This window comes from Aplidium turbinatum, chromosome 2, assembly GCF_918807975.1.
Source record: "Aplidium turbinatum chromosome 2, kaAplTurb1.1, whole genome shotgun sequence".
Classification (NCBI taxonomy): domain Eukaryota; kingdom Metazoa; phylum Chordata; class Ascidiacea; order Aplousobranchia; family Polyclinidae; genus Aplidium; species Aplidium turbinatum.
Genome location: NC_137473.1, coordinates 40,480,811 through 40,506,019, shown reverse-complemented (window position 1 = coordinate 40,506,019; position 25,209 = coordinate 40,480,811). Strand labels below are relative to the sequence as shown.

The window sequence follows — 25,209 nt, the reverse complement described above, 5'->3', positions numbered from 1 at the left end:
TAAAAAAATGCTTAAAGGCATATTTGAAAGTAGACACAAAGATTAACTTCCTTGCCTTCCCATCCACTTAATCCAAATCTTTAACTACCGGCACCAGTTGTAAGCCTGGATATGACAAAAAATTCAGACGTGGCTATTTTTTAGATTCTAGTTTTAATTGGACAACATCATCACTTGAGGCTACTGTGTTATGTTAACTACCATACTCCATTTTATGTTCTTCTTCCACTTCTCATTTAATGTGTGTTATCAACCTGTACAGTGCAACTACCTTGTTCTGACATCCATAAGGTTTCATATTATATTAGAAAAGTACTTTACAGAAATTTGTAACCATAGCCTATCGTTTTGTTGATTTAAAATATTGGTTGTTTTGTAAATTTATACAACAGGCTACTGGCCAAATATGTCTGAAGAGAATGATTTTGAAAAGGTTGATTTTCGGTAAGTAACCTTTCATTCACAGCTATATTTTTAGATGTTAAATTTTCATTTTTATCATACTGTAACTGGTGTGGCCAACACGTTCATCACAATCGACTGGTTGGTCACCACTCACCAAGGCTCATTTGGTTGAACACGTATTGATTTTGTGTTGACAAGATTCCTAAAAAGCGAGTTTTTCAAGTGTAAGCAAATAAAATACCTGTCATACATGCCTATTGAGGCTCATTATGATGTAACAAGTTTGAAGTAAAATTTAAAGTAGGCTAAATGTGCCTTGGCAAAGAAGTACCGGTAGTAGTAACTTTATAGTTTGATTGACTGCTTGAGTTAAAAGAAAAGGTTAATTATTTTTATAAGGATTGTTAACGTGCGTTAGTTACAGTTTTACCCTAGCGTACTAATACTACTAAATTAACTGGAACATATATAAATATGCTGCTTAGTGCTGACAATAGTAAATGTTGTGTGATATATGTAAATCCATTTACAGTGAAGGTGTGACAGGAAAAATGTTGCTTAGTGATTTCATCACTGGTCGTTCACCGTTCACCAGAAATGAAGAAATTTTCTAATCGATCCCAATCAATGAGAAGTTGGCCAGTGGCCACCCCTGTAGCATAACATTTATTTTCTGGTGTAACATGACAAATGATTCATTATTGCTTAGCTTTGTGTGCAAAGTAAAGTAATCTCTCTATGTTTCAAATTTGTAAGAAAAAAAGTTTGTCAACATAAATTAATAAAACATTTTTCTGTTGGTTTGTCTGAAATGATGTACTGGCAAGAGTGCAAGACTATTTCAAATCATTATCATATGTAAATAAGTATTGCAAGAAAGTGTAACTGTAGATTAAGCAAGTAGAAAAATGTGTAACTTTTTTGCAAGCAATTATTTTAAACAGTGAAATAGTAGTGTTTAAAAGCAATGTTTATATATGCGAATTTATGCACTGAAGGAAAAAGAAATGGTGAAAATTTAGTCAAAAAACGTGTTTCATGATTGAACAATGGAAACTATTAATACTGCAAATAGGGGAGCAAGTTTTTTAGGCGCAGACAGTTAGGCGCCGGTCAAATAGGCTCGCACATTGTGGCGTCTGGAATTCAGTGCTTCCACTTCTGACAATTGATAAATCCTCTTCAATTTCCTTTTTTGTCCTGAAAAATCCCTTTTTTCTCAGTCGGAAATCCTTCAAAATTTCCTTGATAGGCGATGTTATTTTTGACGTTATTTAAGTTAAAAAAGGTGCCAATAATACAACTTTAAAGTTTTTAATCTCACCTAAGTTACGTTTTAACCTGAAAGAACAGAAAATCAGTAAATTGAAGAAGTGGTACGGTAGGCTATTCAAATTGCTACAAAAAACAACACCTTGCAGGCAGTAGCATGGCTGATTTAGTTGACAAACCCAATCTAATACCATAAATTTGACATATTAATGTCCAGTGGCATTATGGCAGGAAATATAAATAATACACCACACAAGAAGTATCTCAACACATTCACACCTGCTGTAGTATAAACACCACATGATTACATCATAGGAGCACAGTAACACTCAGTTAATACTCTTAACACTCAGACTCAGTTATTAAAAACATTAGCCTACTAATTGTGAGCAGTGAACACTGGCACTGCATATGTAGCCTAAGTGGTGAAAAAAAAAGGCAAAATGAACCAAATTATACTTATTCAGGCTACAGAGGAACAATAGTCATTGGAACAGACTGAATAGGTGATAATCTTGATACAAAATTAAATTTCTAAGACTGACTCTGCATCAGCGTTGCCCTTGCTGTTCATGAAATTTATTACCGACTGGTACTTCAAAAGTATGACCTGAATAAAGGTTGTCATTTTAGTTATTACAAGAAATTGCACATATTTCATAAGTTTATGAATCAGAACATACTGTTGAGTAGGCCTACTATAGGATGGAATCTGAGCATCATTTTATTTCAATGTCATTAGATTTAGTGTCATTATTTCTTTCGAACATTGCCGAGACCCCTACAGTGTTTCTTGCCGAATTAAAGTTAGCTTGATGCTTTTCTGTAGCAGCGTACCGAATTAACCCTGTTTTGGTACAGTACACAAAAGTGCCACATACTTTGCAATATGGTTTGCTGTCTTTATTCAATATCCAGCCTGAAAACCGCTTGTCAGTTTGCCATCCTTTAACAAATTTATTTTTGTATGCAGTTTTGGTTTTATTTGATGCACTAACTTTATCAACTCTACATCTTTTTTCTCTGTCTTCATCAGTAACATATTCACAATCATCTGAAGCTGATGAAAATTCAGGCCTAGGTCTATTCATGCCTATTGTTTATAGCTCAATATGTCGAAGCAACGTTGTTTTACTAGAATAGTAGGCTACACATATTTTACAATAACATGGTTTACTCCCTTTGTTCACTGTCCAGCCAAAAAACTGCTTGTCAGTTAGTCGGTTCTGGGACATTTACCACCCGGAGTCCTGGACATCATTTACCAATTACAGTGCCGGTACCACTCTAATCTTTCCCACCCAGACTCCTAACTTTTCCCTAACACTGAAAATGTACAGGTGGTAAATGTCCAGTAACGAATTACCGTATCCAATATCCATCCATTAATAAATTTATTTTTTGTGTCTAGTTTGGTTTTCCTTGATGTGCTAACTTGTTCAACTCTATAGGCTAGGCTATCTCTTTTTTCTCCTTGTCAGTAACATCTTCACAATCATCTGAGACTGATGAAAAACTTTAAGATACTAGGCCTATTCATGATACTGACTCGGTCTGACTTTGTACACTATACATATCCTACACACAAAGCTAGCTCTAGTATTATCACGCCATAATAGATTAGCATAGGCTATAACTAACTTTTCTAAACCGGAAGGATACCACTAGCCTAAGCTTATCATGCCACTGTACGTCGAAGCTCACTAAACTTTGTCATTGCTATTCAAATTCAACCGTAAATCAACGGACTACCAAATTTTAACTAAAAGAATTAAAACTAACTCACTCACTGAACTTACGTCTAAACTCCAATTCCCAAAATGCCGAGAATAGAAATCAACTGAGAAGCGACGGAAAGGCGAGAATGGGTGAAAGAAGAGAGAATGAGAGGGTTTCCGGATGGCGAGTGGCGACGGAAACCAGCTGATCATCGTTATTCCAGTCGTTTTTAGAACTTTTGAAAGGGAATATGAATAAAATTTTCTTTAAAATTGCTAAAAAGAACAAATCCCTTTTTAAGACAAAATTTCCTTGTAAAATTGTTAAAAATCCCTAAAAAATCCTTCTTTTCTTCAAATCCCTTTTTTATCCTTCGAAGCGTTGAAAAATCCCGATTTCGGGATAAAATCCTTCAAAGTGGAAGCACTGGTCTGGATATTTAGGTGCGGAGCACTGTGGCGCCTGTTCATTTAGGTGTTATTCCTAGTAAAGTCTGCAGATTGTATCAGGTAGGGCAATGCTTTTCACACAAAATGTTATATTGAACAGAAAAACATATTGTATTTTAATGCGCGTGTTCGGCATTTATTTGTTGTTAGTCCAGATTTGCGTTGGCGAAAGCTTTATCAATAAATTATTCAAGTTTCCCAACATGACTGAGTTCACTTTTAGTGAGTCAAATAATAACTACACTAAACATCGGTAAAAATATACCGTAGCCTATATTCAAGCGGGTGGTAGGCTTGAGTGAAGACTCTGAAGAGTAACTTAGTTTTCCGTCAAAACCCCGACTAGGTTTAATAACGTGCAAAGTCGCACCATTATGCTTGCAACTTGTAGCCAGGGTTCATATGCCCTATAGTAGGAATGGGCTATACATGGGTCAAAAATACTTTTTTTGTTATTTTTCACTGGGACAGTTTTTTTCTATTCCATTTAACCTATCTCAAGATAAAATGACAAAGTTTTGATCTTGTATCCAAGAAAAAAGTGTGCAGAGCAAAAATCCAAAATGGTCGCTATTTTCCATGAAAAATCACATTTTTAGCCATACCTTCACTATTTTGGGGTTGTTTTCATTGATTCTGATGTCCAACCCTATGTTTATGGGATCAGGCAATCTGTTAGTGCATATCGAAAAAGTCACTGACAATTGGAGGTTGACTTAATACTAATTTATCGTTTTTTCACCTTTATTGGGTTATTTCTTTAAACAAAGTTTTAATTTCAGGGGCATTGTTTAAAATGTAACATGGTTTTCTCTGAGAAAAGACTGAAGTTCCTGAAACTGTCACATGGACAATCTGTCGCTCCATAGTGTCCTGAATGTCATCAGTACCAGGTGGTCGCTGCCAAGTTTCATCTCCTGTGCCAGCACACGTCAGAAGTTCCACCCCCATTATCGTCGAGGTAAAACCCAACGTACCATCTTTTGTTTTTGCTCCCACATCCTATATGACGGCAAGTGATTGGTTTGGCTGGAACACCAGACCTTCCATATCCTGACCCTCGGCCTCTTTAGCTCCTGTAAGTGATTGCACTATTTCCTCTTCACAAGGGAAGACCACTGCTTCCTCAACTTGGAAATCATCTCCAAGGAGTACAGTGAGATTCTCAATCATCTCCTCGTGGGATACCTTGTTGACCTGGTAAATATCTCTGCGGACATCTGCATCATGTTGGTAGGTGACTCTCTGATATTGGATTTCTTGCCTGAAGAATGTCTTTAGCTCAAGTGACTTTTTTAGAAACAAGAGTGTTTACTTCACGGACAGATGTAAAAGGCCCTCCATGTTTTTACATTTCACAAGGAGTTGGTCAATAAAATCACTGGCTGTCGCTTTTTTTTGTAAATTCTCTTTCAATCTTTGCTTTTTCTTCTCTTTCTGCTTGTTGCTTCAGGTCACCTCCATTAAATCTAGTTGTTTGAGAATAGTAGTGGTTGATCGCTCAACTTCAGTGATTTGTCTTTCTGATAGCATAAGGTCATCTTTGATCCTCTTTGTCTTGAACATTCTGTTAGAGTGTTTGGCCGATTGTGAAGCAAGATAACCAAACTTGGCCAAGTACCTCTCTGCATTCAAGTTGTTTGTCGGCAGGTTTTTTTGTTGGTCTAATACCAGTGTATGGAGAGGAGTTGCTCGAACAGCATTAAGATCAACATCTCAATACTCAAGCTTGCACTGCAGTTCCAGCCTGGATGCACATCTCTCCAAGAAGAAGATGATCAAGATGGCTTTGTGGAGCATTGTCTTCCATTTTCACATGTGTCCAATGTCCATTCTACATGGTAGTCCAGAAGAATGTGTGTCTTTTTTCAGCAAGGTCACTGCAGAGCTGAGGAAGGATGTCAATTACCAAATCCTGGTTTGCTTGTTCTACACGGTTAAGGAAGGGCATTGTCACTCGGCATGTAAAATTTGCAAGTGCTTTGAATCCAGGGGTCTGCTACTATTCGGTGAGTCCGATTCGGTGAGTCCGATTCGGTGAGTCTGATTCGGTGAGTTACTAACTTCTAACCCCTAACCCAATTCCTTAACCCCTAACCCTAAAACGGCAATGATAATTAGGCTATGGTACCCGATAATTTAAAAAAAAAATTGAAAAAATCCCCCGTTAAGGGATCGGACTCACCGAATCGGACTCACCGAATCGGACTAACCGAATCGGACTCACCGAATCGGACTCACCGAAACGGGCCATTCCGGAATCCAGCTATGATGAAATCATTTTCAAGGTAAATTTTACAAGCTTCAACAAGATTATTTAGCGGTGTCTTGGCAAGTAACTGCTTCATGTATGGAATGCAATCATAGACTGCATCTACCTGATATCCAAGTCGGGTAAAACGTCGCTCTTTGTAGAGGCTAAACGACTTATATACTCCAGCTTCCTCTAAAATCACATCAAACTTTTCTGCTGAAGATGCTGTCTTGCGCTTGCCATCACCTTCATGGGCTATGAATTTTAAAAGAACTGCCAGAGCAGTTTCAACCACAGATTTGTTTTGCCAGATGTAGGCCTGCAATGCTGGCTCTCTCTTTACAATGAGTTTACAAAGACCAATTTTGTTTTCAAGAGCAGCCATAGCTGTAAGATTGTCTGTATCAAACCGTTCATATGTATGGGACTTACAAAGAAAATCATATGGCACATGCTTTGATGCAAGTTGTTCTGCAACCCCTATCTCAATCTTGAGATTTTTGCTTGTGGCATCTGTCATGAGGGCATCAATCTGCTCCCATAGACGTACTGCAGTCCAGCGAGGGTCATTGGCAGCTACCTATAGTCTCTTCATCGTCTCAACATAAAAGGGCAACTATTTGGTTTCTATCTTCAAATGCAAAGAAGAGAGAATGTAGAGAGATCATCTTACATTAAGTGTAATCATCATCCCGAAACTTTAAGATCAGAGTAATCATCGTCACGAAAATTTAAGATGAGACAAGGCCAATCACCGTCTATCCTACGTCTCTGTGTAGTGTCAAAGTGTAGAGTTACTTTTGTTGTGGGCTTCTTATTTACAAAGGCATTTGCACCTGCTACTTCCTGACAGAGTGCCTTTTTATGTTTGAATTTGTTAATAGATTTACCTGAAAGCAGGACAATTTCATACAGTTTAAAGTCAGTTGATGATCGAATTAAAAACAACAAAATAAGATTTAAAAAGTGGGTAATTTTGTCAAACTATATCATAACTCTACACATAAAAGATATAGCATACTTATTATTGCTTGAACAGATTGCCTGACCCCACAAACATAGGGTAAGACACCACAACCAGGTAAAAATACCCCAAAATGACCAAGTTATAGCTAAAAACGTAATTTTTCGGGAAAATGGCGGGCATTTTGAATTTTTGCCCTGCACACTTTTTTCTTGGAACTCAGATCATAAATTTTGTCATTTTATGTTGAGATAGGCTAAATAGAACACAAAAAACTGTCCCTAAAGCAAAACAAAAAATTGCCGATTTATAGCCCACTGCTACCTATAGAAATGTTTCATGTAGTAGAGCGTTGTCTCATACGTACTCGCCACATGACCAATCCATCCCGAGTAGAAATAATTGCGAAAGATAACAGATTAAGTAAGGTTCTATCTGGCTGCAACCTGTGTTCAGGATGCATAGCAAATGTCCTGTGGAAATGTGCCTGGGTTTTTTTTTCGGTTATTGACCGATTTTTTAGCAAAATGTCCGAAAAAAATATAATCAATTCTGTCAAAATGTCCGAAAAAATATATAGTCAATTCGGTCAAAATGTCCTCATAGTCTAGTCAGGAAGTACAAATTTTGGTTTGTATTAGCTACCGTACTTGAAAGAAAATATTTTCATCAGAAAAAATGACAGAAATAAATAAAAAATGACAAATTTTCTTCAAGTCATTTCGGACAAATGACTAAAAAGTCTCAGCAAAAAAAAAACCCAGAGATGTGCGAATATCAAGAGTAGTAGAGCGTCGTCTCGCACCTCATTTCCACATGCGCATTAACAAACCAACATATTTGCTGTTCAATATAACATTTTGTGTGAAAAGCATTGCCCTACCTGCCAAGCTGATAAAATCTGCAGATTTTACTAGGAATAGCACCTAATTGAACAGGCGCCACAGTGCTCCGCACCTAAATATCCAGACGCCACAGTGTGCACTGTGCACGCCTATTTGACCGGCGCCTAACTGTCTGCGCCTAAAAGACGTGGACCCACAAATAACAAAGCAAAAAAAGCATATATTCTATTTGAATAAGGACCTTCTGATGATCCTCCTTTTAGGTGAAACAGGCTGTCAAGGTTTAATAGATAGTAATAACTATAGTTGATTTACTTTATGATTGTATTCACTTATTTTGTTGTAATTGTTGTTAAAGGTCAGGGTGCAGCATGGCCAATTTAAATGATCTTGTCAATATTTTTGATGATTATGATCGACATGAATTTGATGACCAAATGGCTATGGAGGTTCATGACATGAAAGAACATGTGTTTTATATTTTAGGTAATTTTATATATACCGTATACATAGACATAAATGTTTTGTGTTTGTTAAATGTTCGTATTTTGTCTGACTAGTTGAACAACAAAACATTAAATTTGATTGGGCATTATGCATTAATCTATCAATAATGAATAATTTAATATTAACCAGAGGAGTTCAAATGAAATGAATTGATTAGATTTTAAATATTGCACTTATTTGATTGTTAAATATACAGGTCATTGATAGTTTTACAAAATCTCATTTTGTGGCTATATTTTCACTTTCAAGTAGAATCATCTAGTTCCATCATCATCAATCATCAATGCAGATCTAGTTCCTACTCTATGCTATATTTAGGATCTTTTTGTTTAGTCATATTTCTAAAATATTGTTTGTTCTTTTTACATCACCAGATGTTGAAGCAATGACTGTGTGAAAAATAAATTAGCTATCTAAAAATAAAATGGAAGGCCTGTTCACTTGGACAGACCACAGTCCACAGATGGGAAGTGTTAGAAAAAGACAATCAGGATTGATTTCTTCAGTTCTTGCCACTTTATTGATCTGGCCTGTTTCTGCTATTGTAGGCATGAATTATGCTTCAAACATCTTCATACAGGCACCAAGTTTTCTGTATAAACTAACTGACGCAAAGTTGCACATATAGGTATCCTGGGAATGGTATCCTCCTCTTTTTTCAAGTATTGTGCAGAAAAAGCAGATCATTGACCATATTTCCAGTGTGTCACAGTCCTTTCTATCTCTTACCAGGAAGGAGACTTGGAAAAGATTAATGACTTAGTTTATTGGGATATCAACGTAAAACAGTCAAATAAATAGTCAAATACTTCTACTTGTAAGATGATAAATGAAAATTCTTAAAGGACTTCAACGAATGGTTCAGCACTTCCAACAAATAATCAAAATAACTGTGAACACTAATAGATTCCAACACCTGTACCTCTTATAATCGTGCTTTATTCACAGCTTCTCATACAACTCTAATCTCGATCACAACTTCTAATAGCACCAACTCATCTCATATTCAATAATTTAACTTCAATCTCCATCAATAATAATCTCAATAATTTATAGCCGGTTTGTTTTGACCAGTAACTTCCTGAAGGTACGATAATGCTATGTCATAAGAACTCAAGGTTCTGGCAAGTTTTACTATCCGTAAACATATTTGTAACATAAGAATGACAACCTACTACCTGACAAATTGCTCGATCTAGTTAGAGAACCTTCTAGTCTTGCATGTATGCCAATTCTTCCGATAATAACATTTCGTAAGAATTATACAATTAAAACAGTACGCTTGGTCAAGACACATAATGTACTGTAGCCTACCGCGTGAGCTATCCCTATTGATTATGACACGTGGTGGCATTATAAATAACAGCCTGTTGCAAGCATTGTCCTTTCTAAGGACAACCAGATTTCACCCTGCAATTGCAGCCAGACTGGGATGGTTTGTTGTTAGCCTGGAAAATTTGAAATTATATACAGGGTGGTCCACAAAAATGTGACACATTTCGTTTGTTCATAATTTCTACAAATCTGAAAATTTTTCAAAATCCTTTTAGCCGGAGATGGGTCATAGCTATAAGTTTTTGCCCTCAAAAGCACTTTTGAAAAAACGAACCGGTTTCTGAGTTATTTCAATATTTGATAATATGTTTGATCCATGCTCCTCGCTGCTGAATCATTGCTGCCACTCTCACATTGAAATTGTCCATTACTCTCCCTAACATGTCCCTTGGAATTCTTCTAATTTATCTTCTAATATTTTCCTTCAGTCTGTCAATGGTATCAGGATTGTCCTGGTAGACTCTATCCTTCAGATATCCCCAGAGGAAGTAGTCAGGAGGGTTAAAATCAGGTGAATATGGTGGTCAGGGGTTGTTGGTCCTCCTTGAAATCAATCGATCCCCAGGAAAGTACTGATGCAGATACTCAAGGGTACGATTGGAGCAATGCGGTGGGGCACCGTCTTGCTGGAATACAGCTGTATTCAAGTCGGTCCCCCTTCTCCTCCTTACTGCTGGAATGAATTGTCGTCTGAGCAATTTGATGTAACGTTCAGTGTTAACAGTTACCTGGCATCCCTCGTCGTCCTCAAAAAAGTAGGGATCAAAAATGCCATTACGTCCTATTGCACACCAAACTGTGACTTTTGTTACACTCAAGGGTGCTTGCACATGTGCATGAGGCTGTGCTTCTGCCCAAAATCTCATATTTTGTTTGTTCACATGGCCACTCAAATGGAAGTGGGCCTCGTCGCTAAAGAGAAGCGCATCCAAAAGACCGGGATTATTCTCAATCCGTTCACTGATTTGCTGACCAAATTCAAATCGTTCATCCTTGTTGGCTTGACTTTGAGTCTGAAGAAGCTGAATTTTGTATGGGAAAAGTTGCAAGTCAGCATGAATAATTCTATTGACAGAAGATCTTGAAATCCCCACTTCCTGAGAAAGTCTTCTGGTGGATTTCCGTGGAGACTTCTCCACACGAGTTCGAACATCGTGAACTTTTTCGGGGGTTCTTGCGGTGGAAGGTGGACCACTATGGTTCTTATTGTTGTTAGTCACACTGTCAGTGTCTCTGAACTTCTCCAACAAGCGTTTGATAGTATTCCAAGACGGTGTTTTCCTTTCAGAAAAGTCATGACGAAAATGTCTCCGGGTCAAGATTACAGATTTTGTCGAAAAGTAATGTTCAATGATTTTTGTCCGCTCAGCCACTGAAAATTGATATCCCGGCTCCATACTGCTACACATAAAACTTACAGCTGTACTCTATAACTAACCTGAAAATCAAGAGGTAGAATTAATTTTTATGGAAATGACAGATAAACAAAATATGTCACATTTTTGTGGACCACCTATGTGTATATACTACAGTAGTGCAGTGCTGTTAAAGGCAAGAGAAAAAAGTTAAAAAATACATTAGTTTATTTCGTTATTTATTATTATATTGGTTATTGGGTTATCTCGTTAGCAGATTTCTTTGGTTTTGGTTAATATGTACCGGTATTAAAAAGAATTTGCAGTGGATGGCACCATATACAAAAATTACTTTTTCAACAAACACTTTAACATTCAAAATATCTCAATTTGGCGGTTAATAAAATTTTAAATATTTAATTGTGGGTTTTCTCAAGAATATCATAATGTATGTACATTTTTTACCAGGTGAAGTGCAAAAACTGGATGAGAGGCTTCCTGCTGCTAATGAATATCTCCTTTTATCGGGTAATGCCAGAGATGGAACTGTTGACATTGATGTAGACAGCCCGAGTGAACTTGCCAGGTGTTGGTGATGTTTTCAATGTGATATTTACAAGTGATAGTATTGGCATGTTAATAATTTAATAAATGTTTTTTATTAGTTTTGAAAAATTGGTCAATTGGTTTAATCAAAGAACAAAAATTAAAGACACTGGTATATACTGTATTTTTTATATATTTTTTGCACTACTGTATATATATTTTTCATATTCAAGGCACAATCCTTTTTTGTTTATGAAGTATGGTCAGTATGTAACTATGTATTGTAATCAGAATTTGAAGATGATGCTCTGATGATCACCTTCAAACCCACTGATGCTTGCATTGCCTAAACACATACGCAATAAAGTGGTTTGATAAGATTACAATTTCATAGCAAGATAGTTTCACTGCGAATTTGCATTCATCACAATAGTTGCTATGCTGGCATTTTCACTAAACATCTAACCTACTCTCAGTCTGTACTATGTATTGCACGGGTCTGCTACTATTCGGTGAGTCCGATTCGGTGAGTCCGATTCGGTGAGAGCCTTTTTCGGTGAGAGCCCTATTCGGTGATTTTTTTGAATTTTTTTTTTAAAATTATCGGGTACCGTAGCCTAATTAAAACCCCTAACCCCAAACCCCCTAATCTCAAACCCAAAATCCAAAACCCCAAAAACCCAAACCCCCCAAAAAACCCCAAAACCCCCAAAAAACCCAAAAAAAACCAAAACCCCCAAAAACCCAAAACCCCCAAAAAAACCCAAAACCCCAAAAACCAAAACCCCCAAAAACCCAAACCCCCAAAAACCCAAACCCCCCAAAAACCCAAAACCCCAAAAACCACAAAACCCGAAAAACCCAAACCCCCCAAAAACCCAAACCCCCCAAAAACCCAAACCCCCAAAAACCCAAAACCCCCAAAAACCTCCCAAACCCCCCAAACCCCTAATCCCTATCCCCTAACCCCTATAACGGCAATAATAATTAGGCTACGGCGCGCAATAATTTAAAAAAAAAAACTCACCGAATAGGGCTCTCACCGAAAAAGGCTCTCACCGAATAGGGAACTCACCGAATCGGACTCACCGAATCGGGCCATTCCGGTATTGCACAACCACCGACTTTGCTGTGATAATAACATTTAGAAGCTTATTCAATTAGCATTTACAATGTGTTTTTTAGAGGAAATGATTACGATTTGGATTACACTTTGTATGTTCCTATCTTGAAATTACACGATAAAAAGCAACCAGTTGTTCTCGATATGAGGCACTCCATAGCATGTCATTCATGGCTCAGCTTAAAGTAAGTTTGTTAGATCTTTCTGGTAAACTTCTTTCGTGTTTTTAACAGTCTTTATCATAAACAAAAAAGTTTGTTGTGTATATATAACTTTAGACGTGTTCATTATCTTTGTCATTTATTGCAAGCTTTGCTTGTAACAATGCTGAACATTGAAAATATTTTGTCTAAATTTTGATGATTGTTTTTGTTTAATATTTTATTTTACACCCTTTTCTGTTTCACTTCGAGCGGAATGGCCCGTTTCGGTGAGTCCAATTTGGTGAGTCTGATTCGGTGAGCCCGATCCCTTAACGGGGAATTTTTCAATTTTTTTTTAAAGTTATTGGGTACCGTAGCCTAATTATCATTGCCGTTTTAGGGTTAGGGGTTTGAGGTGAGGGTTAGAGGTTAGGAACTCACCGAATCGAACTCACCGAATCGGACTCACCGAATAGTAGCAGACCCCACTTCGAGAATCTGCTGATAGATGTGCAGTTTTTAAGTAACTATTTTGCTCATAAACTGTACGTTTTATGCTTTTTAATCTGAAAAGATTTTTTGGTATGAGATTGCAACTAAATTAGCCAATGTTAGGTTTTTTGATGATGAAACTATACCTCGATGGGAATCCTGCTGTTCTGTAATAGAACAAGATGGTGAAACCAGTCATTACCTGTCTCCCCCAAAAGTTTGTGATTGGTTCTACGATGCTATAGAAACGGTAAATATTAAAATCACTGATTAATACCTTTCACGGAGGATTTAGTTCGTCATAAAAATCAAAACATGAAAATAGTGATAAGATGCTTATTTTATACTTTGATGCTTGATGATACTGCGCAGCATCGTACCATACTAAGTCTGCATAGTATTAGAGCTTGTTCAAAGCTGAAACAAACTGTAGTCTGAATCTTTCGATTATATGTCACCTGAAGGTTAGTTACCAGCTTACTGGGCCCCACAGTTATCCCAAGTTTTGTACTGTTCAGTGCTAAAGCTAATAACGAAACATTGGTATGTTAAGCAAGAAAATATTGTGATTTGACTGGAAAAACTTGGCTATAATAGCCAGGATTGAACATTGTCTAGCAATCCGGATGTCACATACAGTAAAACCACCCACCGAGACACCTGAAAGGAAATTTGAAAAACCATCGAGTTAAGCAGTCTTTTAAATTTTCCATCGAAATAAGGGACACTATCATGCTATGCAAATTTTTACTTTACAAGCAAGCACTAGCTGTCTGCACCAGTTAGAACGAGTTTGGAAATTTAGATGTAATCGTAAAATGAATATTGAACACACGCTGTAAAAAACAGACCGTTGCTCAAACTTTATGCTTCAAAATGCCTGATCATGTGGCACTGAATAAAACCGTATTTAATTATATTTTATTTCCCAAAACCGTATGTTTGGAACATCGCCTCTGGAAAGCGGTTAATGATCGTTTAGTTTTTGATTAATAAGCACTTTTATCCTGTTACTGATGACAACAACTGTTTGGATCAGACAAAGCGTAAGAAACTAGGTCAATAACCATAAAAAGACTTGCTGCAAAAAGCAAAATTAAAAATAAGGAAAAAAATGCTGTGTGATTTGACCTCCAATAAAAGCAATCAGTTAGACATGGCAATAATCCCTTTTCTTCACAAGGTACGGTACTGTTTTTATGGCTTCATAGTCTTCCAGGATTTCATCGGAGCTTTTGATTATTGCAATCAATGTTGTTCTTAGTAACCTATGTTTTATATTTTGCCGGTTTTATTCCTTGTGACAATGTGGTGCGTTTGTAGCAAAGTTAAACTCTTAAGCTGTAAAGATTTCCCTGACATTGTCAAAAATCGTAATAGCATCGGTCTTATTTGTTACTGTACAAAAAACGTAAACTGTCATTTGCAAATAAGCTAATTGAAACTTGCAACGCACAGTGTTGAATCGGAAAGGTTGGTAAACTGTGTGAAAACAAAGTGTGAAGAATTACCGCAAATCCATTACCAACTTGAAAATGCAGAAGGACGTTCAATCAGGCGCCAAAATCATTGATTTATATTGTACCGGGTATATAAAATTTCTTCTGTCTGGACCTTAAAAATGGTGTCGAGTTAGACAAAACGTGGAGCTGGTTATGTACAAAACTATAGACGCTCTGCCGAGACCAAGGAAAAGGTTTCAGCAGATTTTACTGTGTAGTTAGAAAGCATATCCCGTGTGCAATGTGTATGTCTACCTGTTTACAAGATTGCAAATACCTTTGCCTAATGCAGCAGTGGAGTTTCAATACAGTATTATGTTTTGTGTTGACAAGAAAATTTGCAGAATTTACGATCATAAAACACGAAAAAGGCATAAAACCTATTTGAATGTGCATGCATTTTACTATCTAGACAAGTTTTGTTTAGTATAATACACATATATACATAACGTAACTTACATTCCTGGTTTCTCACTTGCCGGCGGTGATCTGCACTTGTAAAACTGTGTAAAAGCGTTGCGCAAAAGCGTGTACCCAACTGTCCACGTAAGTTCATTTTCAAGATGGCAAAGCATATTTAACTGTATTTGTCCAAGGTCACTGAAAAGATGAAAGACAATCCACAGCGAGGGAGCCCAAATGCTGTAATGGTCAAACGTAGCGGGATCGTGACCACAGTCGTGCTTGCTAGAGGAGGCACTCGGATCATGTATGACATCGTGCCAGTTGTTTCATTCAGAGGTTGGCCAGCGGTTGCCATGGGATGGCTGTCAGAGAACCATTTCTACGAAGGCACTCCGCTCTCACAAGAAGAAGGTTTGTCAGTGTGATTTTCTTTATTGCTATTCTTACGGACCTTCATTTTGACTAAGATGGATCGTGAAGAATTATTTCAAGCCGCTCAGTTAGCAACATAGGAATCTACATACATACGGTACCCCATAATAAGAACTGGAATGCAAAAATACAATTGTTCAAATATTTGTGTGGCAATATTGTTGATGCAATTTTGGTAGAGAGGTGACTTTCTTCAATCATTGACAGATAAAACCAAGCAACCACACGGCATTTAACAATTAACATCATACATTAGAGTGAACATAAACTATAAACTACGAACGTTTTCGGTCATACTCAAGTTAGCCCTTCTCAAGTAACGAAAATAACTGATTTTACATAGAATAAATATCTGATCTACACAATAAATTGAAAAACGAAATGCACAAGAATGAAACTGCAAAGCAGAGGAGAAAGGCACATCACATGGCGGTTAATGACGCGAGGCAAAAAGTGCATCATACAACGAATTAAGAAAAAACGTTTAGGAGATAGGAAGCGCCTGCGGCAAACAACTGCGTATTGAGGCGAGGATTGTCGAATTTTATGAGCAAATCAAATTCGGTGGAACATTTACGCACAACTCTAAAAGACTCCAAGGATGGTTTGTTGTTTGAACATGTTTGGAAATCGAATATACGTATGGTCGTTAATGGCACTTTTTCAGTTCAAATTAGTTAAATCTAAGTGGTCCCTCACTCTCCTGGCCAAATGCCGCGTGGACAACTGGACATACCAATTACCAATGTATGTACAGTTCGCGTCATGCAAACAAGTGAACTTGTACACGGCATTTGAACACAAGCAGGAGGGAGTTCTAGATTTAAGCTGAAAATAATAACCAACTTTAAATGTTTTATACACCGGAATAATATCAACGTTGAACTTCATTTTAATAAAACTTGACATATTGCCAACAAAACCTTTCGAACTGTTAAAAAGTTTTTTAATTCACGCTCGTCCGCTTGAGAGTGCGCAGAACGTGAATCCAAAACCCCCCCTGAGCACCTTATTGGAAAACCATGTGGTGGGGTAGTTGTTCACATTAAAATAAGAGCGTAAACGATTGACTTTATTATTAAAACTATCAAAATTAGAGCAAATATCTTGTGCTCGCTTGAGCAGGCACTTAATTAATCTAGATTTGTAGGTAGAAGGATATACGCTATACAGCATTAAAATTGAGAAGCAGGTTGGTATTGGTTGGTTTTCGTCAAACCCAAGTGTCAATTTGTTGCTATTAATTTTAATTTCGACATTGAGAAAGGGAATGGTCTTACGTTAGTAATACGTTATATTGACGACATTTTTGCTATGTTTATTGATGATAATTCTTGTATGCAGTTTCTTAGCATTCTTAACTCACAACATCCTAATATAACTTTTACGGTAGAAAAAGCCAACCCGACCATGGTAGAAAAAGCGGTAGAAAAAGCCAACCCCCTCATGGAGGTTTTGGATTCACGTTCTACGCACTCTCAAGCGGACGAGCGTGAATTAAAAAACTTTTTAACAGTTCCCTTCATTGGTAAAGCATCGAAACGTTTGTAGGCAATATGTCAAGTTTTATTAAAATGAAGTTCAACGTTGATATTATTCCGGTGTATAAAACATTTAAAGTTGGTTATTATTTTCAGCTTAAAGGGCGGGGAAACCCAAATTAACTTTGCGAGTTTTTTGTTTCAGCGTGATATCATTGTGTACAACATGCGTTTTAGCAATAAAAAAAATCCAAATTTTGTTGCCCTCGTCTCGCTAGGGCCGCTTTTGTTTGATACCCGTTTACGAGGTCTCGTTGCGCATCAAGCTGTGATTCTGTTCGCTGTGACGTCACAAGGTACATATAGTTGTGGCCAAAACTTTAAGACCAGACTTGATTTATGACGATTTTTGCATTACTTCGAAATACTGCATCAGATATAAGATGATGCATAAAGATGATGCAACTGAAACAATATATGATGCAGTATTTTGAAGTAATGCAAAAATCGTCATAAATCAAGTCTGGTCTTAAAGTTTTGGTCACAACTATATGTACCTTATGACGTCACAGCGAACAGAATCACAGCTTGATGCGCGCGAGACCTCGCAAACGGGTATCAAACAAAAGCGGCCTTAGCGAGACGAGGGAAACAAAATTTGGATTTTTTTTTTTGCTAAAACGCATGTTGTACACAATGACATCACGCTGAAACAAAAAACTCGCAAAAAGTGAATTTGGGTTTCCCCGCCCTTTAAATCCAGGACTCCCTCCTGGTTGTGTTCAAATGTCGTGTACAAGTTCACTTGTTCGCATGACGCGAACTGTACATACATTGGTATGTCCACGCGGCATTTGGCCACGAGAGTGAGGGACCACTTAGATTTAACTAATTTAAACTGAAAAAGTGCCATTATTAGACTACATATTCGATTGCCAAACATGTTCAAACAACAAATCATCCTTGAAGTCTTTTAGAGTTGTGCGTAAATGTTCCACCGAATTTGATACGAAAATCCACGAGGCTTTGCTCATAAAATTCGACAATCCTCGCCTCAATACGCAGTTGTTTGCCGCAGGCGCTTCCGATCTCCTAAACGTTTTTTCTTAATTCGTTGCATGATGCGCTTTTTGCCTCGCGTTTAATTAACCGCCATGTAATGTGCCTTTCTCCTCTGCTTTGCAGTTTCATTCTTGTGCATTTCGTTTTTCAATTTATTGTGTAGATCAGTTATTTATTTTTCATGTAGATGTAAAGTCAGTTATTTTCATTACTTGAGAAGGGCTAACTTGAGTATGGCCGAAAACGTTCATACTTTATGTTCACTCTAATGTATGATGTTAAATGCCGTGTGGTTGCTTGGTTTTATCTGTCTAATATTGTAGATATAAACTATAGACGGTGGACTCTGTTTCGACTAAGTGTGCCCAAATTTAAAAGCGTGGTATTTTTCATTTGTCCTCCGTAAACAGCAACCTCATGTTAAATATTATCAGTTTATCGCAACAAGCTTATGTCACTTCTAAATTAAACTCCATTCAGACAAAATAATGCTCTGAAAAATCTAGATTTTTCTGTTGAGTGCTGTTCACCGTGTGATGAAGTGTATGTTATGGTTTTCTATGAATCAAATTATTATCGAGGTATGTCTTGCGAAAGACTCAAGTAAAATTTAGAGCTGCGCTTTGCGTTAAGTTCTGATTAACAAGTTTAACTTTATATGCGATTTAGTCATCACTGGTTTTCACTTGGTACCGTCAAGTAGCCTGGTGGGAAATAAAGACTTGGAATGGAGGTTATCGTTTGCTAGAAGTGAAGTTCAGTTGAAGAGATACATTCCTGTGCCTTTTATGAAGACGTTCTATGCTTATAAAGCGATCATGAACAGGGCGTTATGTAGATATGTGAAGGTAATTTATATATAAAGTTGTATAGGCTACCAGCTTTATGATAACTTTTGATGTCAGTGATGTTTTATTTAGAATCTAGATTTTATCATTTTTTATGTACTTTTTTTCTTGGCTTCTACCTACGGCCACGGATAAATTTAGGCTGCATAAAATTGCCTGCGTTTTTTTCTTATCAGCTTTTACAGAGTTCAGTTTGTTGTACAGTACCGGTACCACAAACACTTAAGCCAAATAAACATGTACAATAGAGTAAAACCTTTTTGTCCAGAGAACCTAGCCCAGGCAAACTGTCTGCTTGAAGCAGGTGCTTAACAGCCACCAATTTATTAACCACCCACAATTGTATTAACGAAAAGTGAATTTCGCTTTTAAAGTTTTCTCATTCTCAAGTACCGCTGGTTAAAATCATAATCGATAAACTATTAAAAGATACTTCCTTTCCGAAGTTTTATCACTTTTACGTTTGATGATGCTATAAAAGCGAAACGCCTTTTTTTATTAACACATCTGAAGCTGTTGAACTAATGCTGTTTTTGGTAACAGCACACTCATCACTCTCTCTCTGTAGGTATCATGGCTGATACAGCCCTCGATGTACAATGATATTCTAGTTTGATCGATCTCGTGCGTCTTGCACTCATCACTACCAGTGAATTATTTTAATTTGAAGTAAAAACTGAAGTTTTGACTTCCGTGAAAACAGACTACTTAGTTGTTAAACTTTTTTTTTTAAACTCAACCTGCCTTTATCAAATTTTGTTTCTGTTTATCAGGTCATAAAGCCGTACATACTACGCAGCTTATTATTTTGGGCGTGCGATCGTGTCAAGCTCTATTACCTCGCCACCGAAGAAACGATTGCTGAGTGCTTCCTGGGCCTGATCGACGACACTCTGCAATGTTTGTTGAGCAGGTCATGCCCGAATTGCTTCATTCCTCAGTACAATATGATCGGTCACCTTGACGACCAGACCGTGCTTAAGTTGTGCCAAGTAGTGCTGATGGTAAGTCGGAGGGTATGTTGAGGCAAGGTTCGGTCGAAGATATAATCTCAATTCTAACAAGATTTATCTTACAATTCTCATTTTACGCATCGCAGATTTAAAGTAATACCTGATGAGGATACAAGTACCTGTCAAAAACGTTTGGGTTTATTTTGATTATGTTTCTCGACAGTCGAGTGTAGCAAGAACTCAGCGATAGACACATGTTTCGCCCATGAGGCTGGGCTCATCAGTACCGCACCACTAGTTCTTGCCACATAGTTCTCAACCGCTGCTTTTGCTAGTCAATTGAATTCTTATTCTGTTCAATTATTTTAATTATGTTATATTTCTTTGTATAATTAAAATATGTTACACCGTTGAAGTTACTCTGTTTTGTCTGTCCGTGGTTTGACGTATTGTATACCATGATCTTTTGTATGAACAGTTATAATCTTTTGCCACTAGGTACGCAGCGATCCCGCTGAGCACATCCGAAACGCGGTTGATCAAGTACGCGCCGCCAGGGAACATACGAAAAAATATAAAGAAGCTGAAACCAAAAAATTTGTGACGAGGCAGGATCTTGTTAGGTGAGTTATGCTTTTAATATTCCGTGTCGGTTAAAACTGTTTAACGATTTAAATTTTTTTAAAAGTTCCGCACTTTTTTTTGTTTTCATATTAAAACGGCAGTTTCCATTCACGCTTTGTTTATTGCAGTCAAAATGGCAACACTATAAATGACGTCGGCAACGATTCGCGACAAGAGCTTGATTTAGCTGAAAAGGTGCGGCGGCTGGTTGACAGCAACCCTGGAAAGAGCATTTCGGTATTTTTGAATCCCGATGATGCATCCGATCCACACTTTCGGATTGACGGAAAGTTTTTTTGAGTTCTGCTTTTTCTTCTACACTACACTCAGAGAGGGTTGCATAAGACAGTTCTTATCCTTGGTTTTTCGTCTATAAGTTATCCAGAAGGAACAGTCAAAGCGCTAGCTGCAACATACCCCACACAAAGTTAATCTTGTTTGGATGGTAAAGCGCATCTGAAGTTCAATCTCAATGGTACCTGGTTATTTGGTCGACAGGACGTGAGGTCAACTGGACAATTGGTCGACAGGACGTTAGGTCGACAGAACGATTCATTTTAGGGTTAACTAACCCTAACCATGGCCACCTGCAGATGCGGCCTGATTTGTCACATTTTGCAGATTTTGATTATAGCTACTGCTAGTGCTTGACTGACATTTTTTGAGATGTTTTTACTTTTTGCGGTTTTCTAATGACAAAAAACTTTTTTGTTGCCTTGGGGAAGCAGTAGCAAATGAGAAAAAGTAAGTTGAAAAACGCAAAATCAGACTGTTATTGAAAATTAACAGTCTGACTAAAATCTACAAAATCAAATTTTCTTTGTTTTTCAACATGTGAGGATGTTAAAACCTATTGTGTCATCTGGGGAAAAGAATAAAGAAAGCGTAAAAATCTAATTTTTAGAAAAATTTATTTAAACGTTCGCCCAAAGTTAGAAAAACCTGGAAATTTCTGCAAAATGTGACAAATCAGGCCGTATCTTTAGGTGGCCATGCCCTAACCCAAATGTCCTGTTGACCAAACGACCGGCAACGATCTCAAAGTTCTATCAAGTTTTGAAAATTTCTTGGCGCTAGTGATACTCTGTAAGAACTGGAATTGCGTTAACGACGAAAACAGTCAGACAATATATTTTGTTTTCAGAAAAGTTCCACACTTGAAAAAATTAAAAACTAGATCAAATTTAATGTGCTGGTCGTTTAAAAAGCAAGCAAGGTTTTCTTCATGTAGGCTTGTGTGCGATAAAGTGCTTACTTGGTGCTCCTTCATTAGTCCAGAACCTTCCATTTTTTTACACTTTTCATTGATGAATATTGGGATGGGATGAATAAACGAGAGCTTTTTGTTCACCATCAAGGTGTCTTAGTGCATCTACAAAGGCAATCACTTGATCCAATGTAAAAACAACTTTGTAGACCGGGCCAAATAACTTTCCTTCAGCTGAGTGATGTAACATTACATCAGTAAATTCCACTGTTTTTATGAATTTATTCCTTTATGAAGCGGTTATCTCTGTTCTTACTCTGTGGTTTTGAAATAAAGCGAATCTTACCGAAGGGTACCATTGTCAGATTAGTGTCAGTATTTTTTTTTCAATCATTAAATGTCGCTGCTTTTTGGTCTTGTGCCCCCTTTTAGACCAGCTAGTAGGCTATATGCCATGATATAAAGTTATGATGAAAGACTGTCTTTCATCCTATATCCTGCTGAAAACGTAATTTAATTGTCATTTTTTTCTGAGAAACGTTTGCTCGTGCTATATTTTGAAAGTAGGTTGCGCCATGGCTACCTGAAGATACGGCCTGAATTGTCACATTCTCCAGAACTTATCAAATTTTGCCAACTTTCGGTAACTATCCGAATAAAATTTTCTAAAAATAATGTCTTTACTGTCTTCCCCGAGTGACAAAATGGGCTACAAAGACGATTTGATTCACAAAATTGCAGTGAGACTGTTAAACTTCTCGTTAACAGTCTGATTGGAGGTTTTTTTAGCTTACCTTTTCTATTGCTTTCCCAAGGCTACAAAAAGATTTTATAGCCTACCTTTCTGAGTCATTAAAAAGTTAAAAATCTTAGAAAATATCAGTTTCGATAATCTAATTGTGACAAATCGATCTGCAAATTGTGACAAATCAGGCCACACCTCCAAGTAGCCGTGGGCTATTCATCATGTATTGACGTGGTGTGCGGAATGTCAGCGAATAATGTTGCGCATATTGTCATTTTTATATTTCATTGTGCATCAATTAATATTGTTCAGTTGGAACTCATTCTCCAACTTGAGTTCATTGGTCGGTGCAGATTTGTTGGACAAGAAGCCGTTGTTTTCATTTACATTCTTCTGACAGACAAGTTTTTAGAAAATTGCTCTCACGAGCAGAATTTGCCAACGCAATATTTATTTCATCTGTCGCCATAAGACCAACTGCAGTGCCTCAAGAGAACTTTTGTTGCGTCGTGAGAAACTTCTACTTGAGCTTGAACTACTACGATAATTGTTATAATCTTATTTTATGAACTAGGTATGATACAAAACGTTTAGATTGCGAGATATAAATTTTGTCGAAAAACTCAGTAGGGTCCCCCTGAAATGGTTCAGTTTCTTATAAATGCTTGATTTTACCCACCTCAGTCTTAGAATACATCATTTTAGAAGTTGGTTGGTGTGTGAAATAACTTTGGGGGTGCTTTCGTATGGTATGGGCGAACATACTTTTTTTTTTTTTCGAATTTTCATCGGGGACCCTCTGGCATTGTTACAAATAAAAAGTTTTCAAACTTAATTTGAAATCCCTAAGTTTTTCCCATTACATATGGTGTTGGTAATAAAAGTTCACTCCTGACCTCGATTAATTGCTTTCAACGTAACTTACTAATATATACATGGTTTGCTTGGTACTTTGTTTCCTTAGTTTTAGCCAGCAAATTTTACATTGATTCAACGTCTATAGAAGTTAAATCAATATAATGAATGACTGATTACGTTACTTTAGGTGCCATGCGCCTTTATCTAGGTAGTTCCGTTTGATGTATACAGTTCATTTGATATACGGTACCGGTACTGATATATTTTGAAAGTATGTAAGGGAACGTTCAAATATTACGTAACGCTTTTTTTCCGAATTTTTGACCCCTCCCCCATGTAACGCTAACGTAACGCTTTTTTCAATCCCCCCCTATGTAACGCTTTTTCACTACGAATTCAGCACAAAAAACTACCATTCCGTACTCGAAAGCGTTATGTAACGTTTTTCTTGAACCCCCCCGATGTGACGCTAACGTAACGCTTTGCATAACCCCCCCTCCCCCTCGAAGTCGTTACGTAATATTTGAACGTTCCCTAACCTGAAAACGTCGGTTCCTGACTGACCAAAATACTAAGCGTTAGGTTTGAGCCTTTCAGCTATCAATGCAGTAAAAATTATTTTATCTGTTTTTTTGTCGATGGCGCCATACCTAGACAGTAAAATCCATCATTTTTACATTGATTCAACGTCTCATCTGTGAATCAATGTAAAAATGGCGGATTTTGCTGTCTGGGTAATTACTGCTAGGCACGCATGTTATTCAATTTCCATTAAAATATTCAAAGTTATTTCAAGACGTGTAACGTGTTGTTGAGTTGAGGCAGTATTTTCTTAAACAATGACACATCAGCTGTAACATGCTAAGTGCCCCGCAACTTTATAGAATAGGACATAACTGCACAAAGTTTCTCATTGAAATACGTCACAGGTTATTATTTTAGCTTTTTTTACAATTACCTGGTTGCCTAAATTTGAGAGCCAACATCGCCTCGCCATGTTTAAAGCAATCAGGATTCAGATAAAATAACAAAGCAAGGCAGAGGCGAAGACGAAATTCAAGTGATAAAAATCACTTCGGATGTTCAAATGGGGAAAGATCGTTGCATCTTACTACATTTTCAATGAGCATATTAGCAACTACTGATAAAAATACGGCACAGACATTCCAGCACAGTACTGTGTCCAATACATTTTATTACCGTACCGCGTGTACCCAAGCTATTAATATTTCAAATCAAATGTTAAACTTTACAACCTACAACAGTTAAAGTGATTTCTGCAATACTACAAATGTGAGCCATCAATGATTTGTTAAACACACGTTGGAAGTAGAGTCGCGGTTACATATCTTTGTTTCGCACAACCTTTGTAGTATCATCTGTGCAGTGCAGGGGTCGTCTATCTGCATTTCAAGTTTCACATAGACTAAAAAAAAATAAATGAAGTCAAGTCAAGCAAATGGAGTAGCTACAATCAGTGCAGACTTCAGTAACAATTCTTTCAAACTCAATTAAGTTTTTAAGCAATAAAGGTCTTTATTGGACTGTATCTTATTTAACAATACATCAATTTGATTTTTCATAACTGGCTGTCCTTTAGATGTTCTCGCAGAAAGTTTTCTGTGAATGTCACGTCTGTTTTCAAGCTTTTTCTGTTTTATTTTATCTTGTTTTTGTCTTTGT

General features: G+C 37.1%; 1 protein-coding gene across 1 annotated transcript; it reads left to right on the top strand.

Moving 5' to 3' along the window:
• Nucleotides 1–267: 267 nt before the first annotated feature.
• LOC145764679 (nucleotidyltransferase MB21D2-like) lies at nt 268–24,404 on the top strand. Its single transcript, XM_082576327.1, has 10 exons — nt 268–444; nt 8,267–8,394; nt 11,574–11,691; nt 12,837–12,959; nt 13,533–13,659; nt 15,508–15,727; nt 18,961–19,139; nt 19,913–20,143; nt 20,591–20,715; nt 20,845–24,404. The coding sequence occupies exons 1-10, from the start codon at nt 407–409 to the stop codon at nt 21,014–21,016; spliced, it is 1,461 nt and encodes a 486-aa protein (XP_082432453.1). The 5' UTR covers nt 268–406; the 3' UTR covers nt 21,017–24,404.
• The last annotated feature ends 805 nt before the right edge of the window (nt 24,405–25,209 follow it).

What these genes read in the sequence shown, in the direction of transcription:
- LOC145764679 (XM_082576327.1), top strand. Translation starts at nt 407, where the DNA reads ATGTCTGAAGAGAATGATTTTGAAAAGGTTGATTTTCG. An exon ending in ACATGTGTTTTATATTTTAG is followed by an intron (nt 8,395 to 11,573) that starts GTAATTTTATAT and finishes ATTTTTTACCAG; the next exon opens with GTGAAGTGCAAAAACTGGAT. An exon ending in CGTTATGTAGATATGTGAAG is followed by an intron (nt 19,140 to 19,912) that starts GTAATTTATATA and finishes TCTGTTTATCAG; the next exon opens with GTCATAAAGCCGTACATACT.